This window comes from Arvicanthis niloticus, chromosome X (assembly GCF_011762505.2).
Source record: "Arvicanthis niloticus isolate mArvNil1 chromosome X, mArvNil1.pat.X, whole genome shotgun sequence".
NCBI lineage: Eukaryota > Metazoa > Chordata > Mammalia > Rodentia > Muridae > Arvicanthis > Arvicanthis niloticus.
This window is the reverse complement of record NC_047679.1, coordinates 97932331-97944818: the sequence shown is the minus strand read 5'-3', so window position 1 is coordinate 97944818 and position 12488 is coordinate 97932331. Positions and strand designations below refer to the sequence as shown.

The following is a 12488-nucleotide window of genomic DNA, read 5'->3' as shown; positions in this document are numbered from 1 at the left end:
TCAAATGTTTACCTCTTAGGAGACCTCGCCATGTTTAGAGAACCACTAAAGAATGCCCCACACTGTTGTTCAGTCTCCATAGTCAGGAGTGTTAATTTATCAAGAGATTTTGAAAGAACACCAAACTCAACGTTTGATTTACTCTTCTACTTGTCCTCCCAGGTGTCTTTACGATGTTCCTTCTTGTATCTATCAGCACTTTCCACACATCCAAATCCTACTCAGTATTCAAAGTTCTGCTCAAGTGTCGCCTCGCCCCGATACTCCCATCTCTCTGATCTCATCTGCCCTTTCATGTTCTCTATAGAAGAGAATACCAAACCTTAAACTATAGCATCTTACTTTGCACTGAAAGTGTGTCACAGAGTAAGTCTTTCTCTCCAGCCAGCAATAAGTGCCTAATAAATATACAACACAATCATGGAAATGATGATGGCATTTATGCATCCAAGGGATAAAGAAGAAACCTAGCACTCAAGTGCCTCAAATCCTCAATGAAATGTTTTCGTTCCTTAGCAGTGCTAAAAACCCTACTTTCCAGATATAAATTAACAAAAGTTGGAAGACACACCTAGTGCCTGGGCTCAGACATATAATCTTTTAGTGGGTACCACTCCCCAGGAATTGAACTTGATTATCAGAGATTCTACTCAAGGACCAAAAATGACATATCCACTTCTGAAACAGTCTCCCTGGAGGGGGCCATATAACACCCAAGTATAAGGTTGAAAAGACAGAAAAGGAGGCCAGGAGTCAAAATCAAAGGAAACAAGGCAGGAATAATATAGCAGTTCCCTTCTTAGCTTTACTGCCTAAGATCTCTCTGTAGGCCTTCTCAATGTCTTTGGAAAATAAAAGATAGGGTCAACTTTCAGTGAGAATAATCATTCCATATGAATGAAAGTTGATTCTGCTGAAAATTCAGCCATAGAAAGACCCAACTGGGTTAAGAAAGAGAATCTGTAGTTTAAAATAAACCATAGGGCTGTGGGTTATGAGGCTTATTAATGCCCAGTGCATCTCAACTATTTTTCAAATGTTTAGCCCTGAAACTAGAATAATCCAGTTAATACACACAGTTGAAGCCTCTCAGTGTGCTTAAATGACTGTTATGGCTCCATCACACTCAGCAGAAATATGCCTCCAAATTCTTACAGTAATTTCAGAATTTTGTAATACTTCTTGTAAGCACACATTCACTTGTATTGCCTGGCATTCATCTTAACCAACACAAACTTGTATGTTCCAAAAGGCCCTTAGGCTTCCTTGGGTCTCCAGAGTTTCACACAATGCCTTGCCTTTCATCAGGCAGGTATAGAAACGACAACAGCCTATGTATAAAAGCAAACTGGAGAGAGGTTAGTTCAACTGATGATACCAGAACCTCTTGGGCCACCTGAGGGCAAAATCAAAGCAAAGAAGCAGGTGGCCTCAAGAAAGTCACTGAGCCTCAGATGTCATCTAGTGAAATAACAGTGAGGTATGGGAACAAAGTGGAACCTTCAAACAAGTGGCTGGTACATAGGCAATGCCCAGCTAAAGTTATGCTGTGCACTGACTGCACTTAAGTTTTAGGAAAGGTCCATATACTGCTAATAATTGTGCTTGATCAATGCCCCTTTTAATAAAACATTATCCTTCCCCACACAAATCAGGTTAAATACTTTTTCTAGACAGGAAATTTCCTGCCAGAGTCAGAAAATCCAGAGTCCAGCCTCTGCCATCTTTATTAGTTTTGCTAAATATTCCTTTCTAGAGTCTTCAGAGACCAATCCTGTCTCTTGCCCACTTGGCTCCACCCCTCCCCTGACAAAGCATTACATGGGGTGGAGGGTGGATAGAAGGGATTGTGGCCTGGTGTTGAACAGTGAGTGGGGATAGGAAACCAAAAACGATCACTGAGCATCAGCATCCAAATTCCAGGCCAATTATTCAGACACCAGAAGAATAAATGTACAAAAGCAATAAAAGTCAAAGCCCATTCAACGAGGATGCTTGACCCTTCAGTCAGGTTCTTGGTATTTCTCTTGATATTTGTTTTACAATCACAATCTCTTGGAACTGAAGAGTTGGAAGGATTAATTAGATTCTTACATAATAGTCTCTGACTTGCATTTTTGAGATAGTAGGTTTACTTTTCTAGCAGAAGAGGTGAAGGTTTGAATTCTGTATGTAGCAAGCAACATGGAGACCATCAGTGACCCTTCCCAGGAGTGGTCCTCCATGTGTGGCTAGTGAAACGTGCAATTCAGACAAAGAAAAGTTATACTGCTGCAAGCAGCTCCCACTGTCTGGCCCTCACCCACAAACAGACTCTTCAGTGAGCCTCCATACAAAGGTTGCCTTACTTGGTTTAGTTTTGTTTTATATCCCACTGATTCCAAGTTAAAGCATTCATTACTGAGTGACTCCTACAAAAAAAGAGCAGGACCTGCCAATTTGAGAGTACATACCAGAACGACAGGGCTTCTGGGCAATCAGTTGGCATCTCTCTCATGCCCCTTAAACCCAGAGAAGCACCCACTCAGGACCACAAATAGCAAGGAGGGTAGCATCTTCATCCTTCTCCCTAAAGAAGACAGCGTGATGGGGATCTACTAGGCAGCTAACCCTAGGTCACTCAACTCACCCTTTGAGCTTCAGATCTGGCTCTCTTGTTCTTTCCGTCAAGGGATACACAGTAGAGAAATTCTCTGAGTGCTTCTTTCACCTTGCCTAGAGTGGCTAAAGCTTGTGCTTTTCTGAAGTGTGCCTGGAAGAAAACAGTAGCAGTCAGTCACATCGTATTCCCCTTCTTCAAGTAGCAACGATTAACAGCAATCGCTGAGTACTTACTGACCAGTCACTATCTTGTCAAAAGACTTATTTTCATCCCAGTCCTAACGGTAAACTATTTTAAATCTTATTTAAAAGGCAACCAAAGGGAGATCCAGAGAGAGAACGAGGAAGCTGGGAAGTCGGAGTTGAAACCTGGGACTGACAATATACCAAGGCCACATTCTTAGCTACTATGTTTACTGCCTCCACCCCACCCCACAATTGTATGAGGATCACAAATATGCCAGAACCTCCATTTGACCACAGACTATATAATAGCTCAGTTTTCGATGTTCATCCAGAGATGACTTGCCTCTCTTTTGCACTGGTCTGTAAAGACAGTCACGGCTTGAGTGAGCCAATCATTTCTACAAAGGTCTGAGAGAAGGATCATGGACCCTCCAAGATTTCAAAGGTCATTAGAAGCAACCTAGAACTAGAATCGTGGTCCCAGGACTTCTAGAGGACTTTTCCCACAAAGGCAGACCACCTTCCAGAAGGCCAATCAGTAATTGAGCCAATGCTTTTGCTTATAGAAACTTAGCTGTCGTTTCCTCTCTTGCTGCACATTTTATAGGTATTGGGAAGTTTTATGGCCTCCGGATACAAACCAAAGTGCTGATGGGCTAAACTCCTTAGAAAGGCCTAAGCAGCATCCTGTGAGGGCAAGGAAGTAAAAAGAGCATAAAGAACAGCCTTCTCTTTGTGCCTAATATGAATGAAAAGGCCTAGATTTCACTTGGCCAGCATTTTTCTGCCCCCTTTTCTAACATGTGTCTGTATGGTGTCAGGATCTGGCTAGGAGCCACAGCCACAACCCTCTTGGGGTTCTCTTTCCACACCCTCATTTCTTTCTAGAGCCTATTCTTGGCTGTTCCACTCCCTTGTTGCTCCAGCCAACAGTGGCCTTCGGGAGAAAGGCTAGCCCTGTGCTCCACAGCAGCTATAAGGACTAAGTCCTGAAGGCCTCTGGGGTCCCAGTAATCAATGGAGTAGCAACTCACACACTTCACTTTCTCAGGGTGGCCAGCTTACCCCCACTGACACCTATACTACCAGCGAGGTGTGGTGATGTCATTAAGCCCTAGATGGAATTGGGCTGCCTACTGGACTTGCTCCCTTATGGCATCTCATATAGAAAGGGTGGGAAATAGAAAACTCAGAGTTGTGGATGTATATGCATTAGAAGCTTACAGCACACAAGACAGCAGAGTTTTCTGAATGCTCCCTTTCCCCTTTCCCCTCAACTATAGGGAAATGACACCCCTGCCAAGTCCTTGCACCAATTCCTCTTTTACTGTGGAAATCCCTTTTTCTCACTGCATCTAGAACATAATTCTCATTGCTTTTCCCATCATGGTATCTAGATTTGGTTTTCCAGTGGAAATGGCTGCAAGCCCCTCTTATCCCAAGACAGACAGCTACCTAACTCACATGTTAGCCCATCTCCGTGGCAACTTAAGGTATTGGTGACTTGTATTAACCTGTAAATATGTTTCTTGGGAAAAAGAACACACTGGACAATCACCTCCATGAAAACTCTCTCATGAAATACCAATGAGATTCGCTCTAATATTATAGACAAAGTTTACCAGTCCACATGTGGTTTTCCCCCAGAAGGGCTCACTGTAATAGTCCAGGCTGAGCTCAACCATGATCCTCCTGGAATCCCAATGCAGGGTCATGCCACCACACTCAACTTCACAAGGCCTTACCGGAAGTTCCTAACTATGTAAAACTTCTGATTATCCAATATTTTCACAGGTTTAAAATCAAATCACTAGGCACCAACTTCTGAACTAAACTGTTGTAAACTGTTTTACAGTGTTTATACTATCCAGTGTGATTTTGCATATAAATTGCTGCGGAGTGTGTTTAATTAGACAGACAGGGAGGCTGCCTGGAGATTATTGGAGGGATTGCCTAATCCATGGTCTCTCTACCATCAGAACATTCTGGATTCAGAGGACACCTGTCCCCATGTGATTCAGATAAGTCATAGTGGCCCTGGTCTTGGAGACACTGTTTTTCCTACCCTTAGGTTGTACAAGATCCTGTAATAGAGCTTGCAGAATGTTCTAGTTGCCACTCTCACTGTTGATCCTTATACATACCTGTGAAACAATCATGGCGTAAAGCAATAGCATCATTTAACAAGTAAGAGTACTTGAGTTTCAGAGAATGTAGCCACTTCCCCATGGTCACACTTTGCAAAGATTGAGGCCCAGACCCAATTCTAATCTACTAAACAGAATATGGACATGTGGAGGAGATTGGTCCCAAGGCCAGGCAGAGACACAAAAAGTGATGCTTTGTATTTGGGTATCCCCTGTCTTGATGTCTATCCTGTCTTTCTTCCCACCTCTCCCATGTGACCTAGATTTTTGGGGGGATATACTGGCATGTCAAATGACTGTATTAATGATTCAAAATGGCCCAGCCATTGTAAAAATATGAAAATCTCTTTTAAAAAACCCCAAAGCTGCTGGGCAGTGGTGGCACACACCTTTAATCCCAGCACTTGGGAGGCAGAGGCAGGCGGATTTCTGAGGCCAGCCTGGTCTACAGAGTGAGTTCCAGGACAGCCAGAACTACACAGAGAAACCCTGTCTCAAAACAAAACAAAACAAAACAAAACCCAAAAGCTGTTTGAGCTCTCAAAAAGCCTGGCTATCAGTAGTTATCCCAAAGGACCAGAGCAGGAATATCTTTCTTTTATTCCTCTCCCTATTATCCCTAGAAAATTATGAATGATGATGATGGTGGTGGTGGTAGCAAATGCTTATATAATGCTACATGCATTGTTCCAAGCATCTCCCCTACACGGGACGACCTTATATAATCTCCACAACAGCCCTATTTCGAAGGTACTTTGGATACAAGCATGTTATAGGTGAGGGCATCAGACAAAGAGAAAGTAAGTAATCTTCCCAAGGCTGTACAGTTAAGAAAAGTAGAAGAGCTGAGACATGAAGTCAGGTTGTGCCACTGATTCCATATTTGAAAAAAATATATAAGGACAAGTCTATCCTGAAGGTTATCAACTGAATGTAGATTTATTGAGATCCCTTGCAGACTGAGACCTCCCTTTATCAAGGGATGCCCTGCACTGTCAAGCTCATTAGCAAGTTTTCTCTCCTATTCTGCTGAAGCTCTAGCATCTCCTGCCCCAGGGAGACAGCCCTTCTTACCAGTCTCTGGCTGCAGCATGGCCCCTTTCCATCCCTCTTGTCCCACACTCACCTTAAAACCCATTGGCCGTAGTTTACATGCTATTTCTGCATCATGCAGTGCATCCTCATGAGACTCCAAGGTGAAATAAATTTGGGACCGGTTGCTATAAAGCAAATGGTCATTTGGAGCTGCCGAAACAAGAGAAAAAAAAAGCCCTCATTAATGGCCCTCAGCACAAGCACATGATAAGTCCTGTATTAGGATGGATCTTGAGGAAAGAAAAGTTATCTAAGCTCTTTCTACTGGACCCAACGAGTTAAGTGTCATTTCCAGTCCTAATGTTGTCCTGACTAACACCATAGCTTATCCATGCAAAGCAGTAATGCTGCCCTCTTTTTTCAAGCAGTTCCTAAGAGGTGTAGTGTTCACGACATATTAGAAATTTTCACCTAGAGGAAACCCTGGCACTGTTCTGTAGATGCACACTGCTAGCACCCAGCAACCTGGCTTCTGAATGAGCCACTGTCCAAAAAGAATGAGGCCTGAGAAGAGAGAGAGAGGCAGCCAGTTGGGACCCCAACCTTGACCCCAACCAAGCCAAGTCCATTAGTCTTCTACTCAGGATGACCTGTAGCATAACAATACCCCCCTCTCTCCCTAATGACCAGTGCTTATGAACCTTTCCTGGAGGAAACAGCTATGCATTTACAAGGTCCATCCCCCTAGTGATGGCCAAATGAGAAAGTACCCCCTCGACACAACTTTTAGGAGTCTTACTCTCACCATCACTGAATCACTAGAGTCCAGGCCTGAGTAGGTCTTCAACCCACCCATTCTTCAGATAGGAAAACTAAAGCCAATGAGGTGAAGTGATAGGTCACATGGCTGGTTGATGTTAAAAGTTTTGAGGCTAGAGTGGAGGAAAGTTCCTTTTACTGAGTGTGGGTATAGCATTTTGAATAATAGAACATTAGCCAGTTCCAGGATAAATATAGTCTGTGGAAGGGGCCCATTTCCCCTTAGAATGGTGAAGGTGGTATTGGCTTTTTTTTTTTTTTTAACCCAGACTGCTCCAAGGAGATTATTAATAAAGGTACAGTTAAGATCCTTCCTGGGGAAGTGATAGCAGTCATGGAGAGGAAGGTGGGAAGGGGCTTTCCTGTCTGGCCCTTGGGAAATGGATGAAAGTATTCAGCCTCCCTTAGAATTCCAAACATAAGTGGCCTCTACCTATTTCTGCTGCCAGAAACAGGCTTTGGTGTCTGCCTCTATGCCATCCCTCAGGAGTATGTATGTTCTGAGATGACCTGGTTGCCCATTACTTGCTCTTGATTTTAACATAGACTTTACAGTATTCTCTAGCACTTTTCTGAAACACACACCCACTGGCCCATTGGCAGCTCACATCCTGCTTTGTTTATGCATGGGCGGGGTATGAGTCGTGAGGACAGCTGTTTTCCTCAGTTATCATAGCCAGTGGTTTTGCTCCCTTCTGCATTACCTGTTGTTGGCTTGGGTGGGACTGAAAAGTGGGGAGACTCCATCCCATCCCTCCTCCATCCACCAGAGATGGCCTAGGAGGCCCTAGGATCCCACAGCCCCTTCTGCTTAGCCAACACCAACACTCTTGGTTGGACACCTTGCCCTGCCTGCCTGCAGTGGTGCTGGCTGGCACCAGCCCGTGGTTCCAAGGCCACTTCCTGGGTTGGAGTGGGAGGAGGCAGGAGGAGCAAACAGGTTCCTGGGAGAAGTCTGGTACTCCAATCCAGCAGAGATGTGGGACTGCCCGGGTTGCCCTTGAAGCTACAAAGTGGACCCTCTCAGGCAACTCTTGGAGTAGGTTAGACAGAGGCATGCCCCCCTTTGTGATCAGCCCCTTGTTTCCTTGGGGGCATCCCGATCTGTTGCCTGGTCCTACCATCCTTTGGGTTAGCGGGGTCAAAGGGTTCGATGTCAGGGCACCGGCAAACAGCGGCGGGTGGAGGGGGCGGGGCAAGTGCATCTATTTCAGCCAAGGAATCGTGTGATAGGAAACGGTGACAATGAGTCACAGAGCAGCGGGGAGCGAGCCCCCCCTCTGCCCCCCGCACACGCTCGCGGGATGGTTTCTGAGGCGAGCGTGGCCCACTTCAGTTACCTCAGCGTTACACAATCCCCGCCCGCCCGCTTGCCCGCCCGCCCGCCTGCGCGGGGGAGGGGCCGCCGGCCCGGGCGGCTCGAGGTCCTTATGCAACCAGTGCTCTCCTGACCTAATTCCAGGCGGGACCCACCCCACAGGGAGCCTCGGTCCCGGAAGGGAGAACTCCCAGAGGCGGGAGTCGCGGACTCGGGCGCCGGCAAGCCACCTCCAGCTGGTAAAAGCCAGGAGGACCGCGCGGGAGTTTGGAAAATAGTGCCAAGTTCCTCCACTGACGGGGAAGGTGCCGGCAGGTGTACGAGCGAGCGCCAAAGTGTCCAGGAAAGACAGAGAAATAGAGAAGGTGACACTGAGCAAGACCGAAACAGTGATAAAACTGAGCAAAAAATGCGCAAAAAGAGAGAAACAGGATGAACTAGATAGAAACTGGAACCAGGAGGTATAGGAGCAGAAAAGCAAGCAGGAGAGAGGGAAAGAACACGAGAGAGAGAAAAAAGCAAGCGACAGAACCTATCAGAAGACTGAGACACAGCTAAAAAAAAACTCTAAAGTAGCAAAGACAAACTCCTAGCAGTGCCCCCTCCCTCCTCCTTGTGGGCCAAGGGCTCTTCCCTCGCCACCCCACCCCCCACCTCGCGCGCGCGAAACCAAGTCTGTCCTGTCTATCCCCTCCCCCGCCTCCCAGCGGGAATCGCTCCCCCGCCCCCTCGCGTGGCGAGCAAGCCCGCATGGCCCAGGTGGCAGCGCAGGGGGACTCACCTAGACGCACAGCCTCGTTGTACTTGAGCAGAGCTGCCTCCACCTGGCGCTCGCGGTACAGCCGGTTGCCCTCGTGCCGGAGTTGCGACGCCCGCGCGGGGCCCGGGAACAACTTGCCCAGGAGGCCGCTGAGTACCACGTTGACTCGCAGTTGCAGTGGCGCCTGCGGCCCCGAGCGCCGCGGCCCGCGCGCCCTCCCACTGGCCACCATGAGTGCGGAGAGCTTGACCCCGCACAGGGTGCAGCGCCGATCAGCGGCCCGCCCGCGCTCCAGGCACAGTTTACAAAAGGTGTGGCCGCACCACAGGGACACCGGGTCGGAGAGAAACCCGTGACACTTCCTGCACTTAAAGCCATCCCATACCTCGGGGGCCACGGCCGCGGCCTCCCCTGCCTCTTTCAGCGCAGCAGCGCAGCAGCTCGAAGTGGCGCTCGGGTCTGAAGGAGCTGGGGCCATCAGCTCCTCTTGCGGGACACTGTCGGCCAGGCAGCGCACTAGCTGCTCGAGCTGCTCCGCTACGAGCTGCTGCCTCTCGGAGAGCTGTCGGTACACCTCGAGGGCTTCCCGAAGGTGCCCCCCAGATGCCAAGGCATCCGCCTGCGTGAGCAGGACTTTGCACTCCGGTGGCGTCGAGGCCGCCGGAGGCTGGCTTTGCTCGGGCTCTTGAGCCCCGGGAGCTTGGGAGCCCTCGGGTGTCACCTCCTCCGGGTGGGCGGCCGACTCTCCTGCGGCCACCGATGCCACCGGCTCCGCCAGCTCCAAGTTGTTGCTGCCGAGCTCGGCGGGCAAGCTCACCATCTGTGCGGTCTGAAGGGAATCCATGGAGAGAAGGAACTGGGGAGGTTGGAGTGAGGAGAGGCGTCTAGGAACTGGGAACTAGCAGGAGTGAGCGACGGTTGGGAGCGGGCTGCGCCGACGAGAAGGCGGGATCGCTGCGCGCGCGCGTCTGCCTCGCCTCTCGAGCTCCATGCCGGCTGCCCCGCGCTGCCTAATAACTGTCTTGTCTCAGCGAAGCGTTATATAAAACGCAACCACGTGACTCCCACCATGCTGCTCATTGGCCGGCAGCGAGGAAATTGTTACAAAACCAGACAGTTTTGTAACAGCTTTGCGCTTGCTTCTTTTGGCTTGGCTTTTCTTGGCTTCTTTTTTAAGGTTGTTTGCATTTACTCTTTCTTTCTCACTCGCGCCTTTGGGTCCTCTCTGGACTGGGGAGAGGTACACAACCGCTTCTTCCACGCTTTTCCGTCTCTAAACTCTTTGCCAGTCCACCTCAAAAGTAGTCTGCAAACAGGTCCGCTCTGCCAGCCGCTTGCTGGAGTCCCCCGCCCGAGACGCCGGTCCCTATCTACTCCAGTCGCAGAAGTTGCTGGAATGCCAGGCTCCCCTCCAGGGGGCGATGGCTGCTGTCTGCAAAGGCACCGAGGGACACCCAAGAAGCTCTCATTTGTTCCCTAGAAGAGCTCTAAGTGCCCCTACTGAAGCTCCTGGGTTTCCTGGGGGATTCCCCCAAAAGAGACTTAGGGCAGTTTCGGGAGAGCTCTCTGTTTCTTACTGAGGCAGCGAATCCCAAGCAAAGGGTGTAGCGGATAAAAGAAGTTAGGCAGTTCATGCTGGGCAGCGAGGATTGCTCACTGGGACCCCAGAGAGGCACCCTCCGGCTTTCCTCTTTCCCCACCTAACTCAGGGACCATTGCTGGGGCGAGCAGCGGGCACGCCGCTGGAGATTCACTGGCTCCAGGACCCCGAGACCATATGGGCACCACCTTGAGAGCTTAGTTTGCTGAGTTCGTTGTACACTGGGGGCGTGAGAGAGAAGCAGAGGGAAGAAACAGGCCCAAGACAGAGCGGATTCAGAAAAAAAGTCAGAGAATTCAGTCACAGTCCAGCTGCCAAACAGCCTCCAGGTTCACAAGAGCTGACTTCTGCCAGCGGTGCCTCCCTCACCTTAGGGTTTGCACCCTTGCGCTAGGTTGAACACAAGTTGTAGTACTTGGCTTGGGTCGGGGCGGGGGAGTTCTCAACTAGGCACCCTTAAAAATTGTCAGACTGATCACAAACTACACAGGGGTTTGTTTACTGCTGGCCTTTGCATTTTAGACAAGAGCTATGAACAAAATGAACAGGCAGGGTTCTGGAATACCCCACTTCAGGACAGACGCTGCTCCAAGAAGGCAGGCTGAGTTCAGTCAGGCTTGCTCTCAATTGTCTTCCCCCTCCCTCCCTCGCCTACAGGTCCTGGAGAGTGCTCAAATTAAGATTCCAAGCAGAATGCCACCAAGTTGCCTCCTGCTGTGGCCATTCAGCTGGGGGGTCTTGGGCAATATCATCTAAACCTGTTATTTTCACTTCGAAACAAATGTCTGGGATGGTTTTAGCTGGGATTAAGTCTTGTTTCAGAGCTGGGATGATAGACTCTTTCCCAGCATTGAGGTCCTTAATCCAGCCTTAAGCCAACAAACACCAAGGTCCCCCGGGGGAGTAAGTGTAGATAATGTGCAGCACATTTCATAGTATTCCCCCACCCCTTGTCAGACAGGACACTGGGGGCAGAGTAGAGAAGGGAGGCAGTTCGTAGATTAGAAAGAGCAAGAAAAGAAACTAGGCTCAGGATCCAATCAGGAAGACAGAAAAACAACACAGGAAAACTTGGTCTAGTTTTCGCTTTGCGGTGATGTGATTTGCTGTCAGATAGATGCTGAACAAATCCTTGGGGTCCTAAAGTTTCTTCCAGCCCTAACCATGAGTGTTCTTGATCCTAAAACCAGATTTCAGGTGTTAACTACTGAATCTCAAATAACTATTTCATATTCCATGGCAGGTCTGGGGAGGTGGGGCATGCTTGGGACTGAAGACTGATTTCAGCAGCAACTTCAGAGGAACACTGGGCTCAAAGGCTGTCCTCTTATGATTCTGAAGCTAGGGAGCCCATCAGGAGACTGACCAGGAGATGGAGGAGGTGGAGAAAAGTCAATAGAGATGAAGCTGCAGTTTCTGGTGGTTTGCCATCTGGGGCTGGGACACTCATTTCACTCCTTAGTTTACTCTGTTGTCAAATGGAATTCCCAGAACTAGTTACATGCTACCACTTCTGATACCTATAAGGAAGGACACTCTGTAGGGCATGAAAAGATTCATTTGAAAGGGCCATGATACCGGTAACAATGAAACCTCTTAATTTAAAAGCATTTATCCCTTTGACATCTCCAAAACATTATCCCAAATCGTCTTCCAAAGGCAGTGGTGAGGATGTGCCTTGCTTCTCAAACCACTCTGTCTAGTAAGCTCCTTGAATTTATCCCTCTGTAACCTATCGGTGATGGGGAAACAAGGGTGTCAGGCCAGGTTGAGCAGGGTCACAGTCCTGCCTGCATGGGGAAGGATGTGCTTCCCAGGCCCCTTCTGAACTCCTCCATGTACAGGATGCTGACCATAAATTTGGTTAGAAATGGTTCTGATTATTAGGGTAATAGAGGGGCCTCTGGTGCAAAAGGCAGTTGTACCTAGCTGGCTACTGACCAGACCAGATTCCATAGAAGAGCCACTGTAGTAGACTACACCCAAAGAGCATTCTACCAAATGCTGGGGAAACTACTACAG

At 48.6% G+C, this 12488-nt stretch overlaps 1 protein-coding gene across 2 annotated transcripts in view; it reads right to left on the bottom strand.

Annotated features, from left to right (window-relative positions):
- Lonrf3 (LON peptidase N-terminal domain and ring finger 3) overlaps nt 1-9881 on the bottom strand; it is a 37493-nt gene extending 27612 nt beyond the window's left edge. The window contains exons 1-3 of one of the 2 annotated variants that reach the window (XM_076918823.1): nt 8888-9881; nt 6061-6179; nt 2630-2752 (exon numbers count right to left, since the gene is read on the bottom strand). In XM_076918823.1, the coding sequence (XP_076774938.1) occupies nt 2630-2752; nt 6061-6179; nt 8888-9710 (1065 nt within the window). In that variant the 5' untranslated portion in view covers nt 9711-9881. The remainder of the gene's footprint in view (nt 1-2629; nt 2753-6060; nt 6180-8887) is intronic. The other variant, XM_034484724.2, reaches the window with a different exon arrangement.
- Between the last annotated feature and the right edge of the window lie 2607 nt (nt 9882-12488).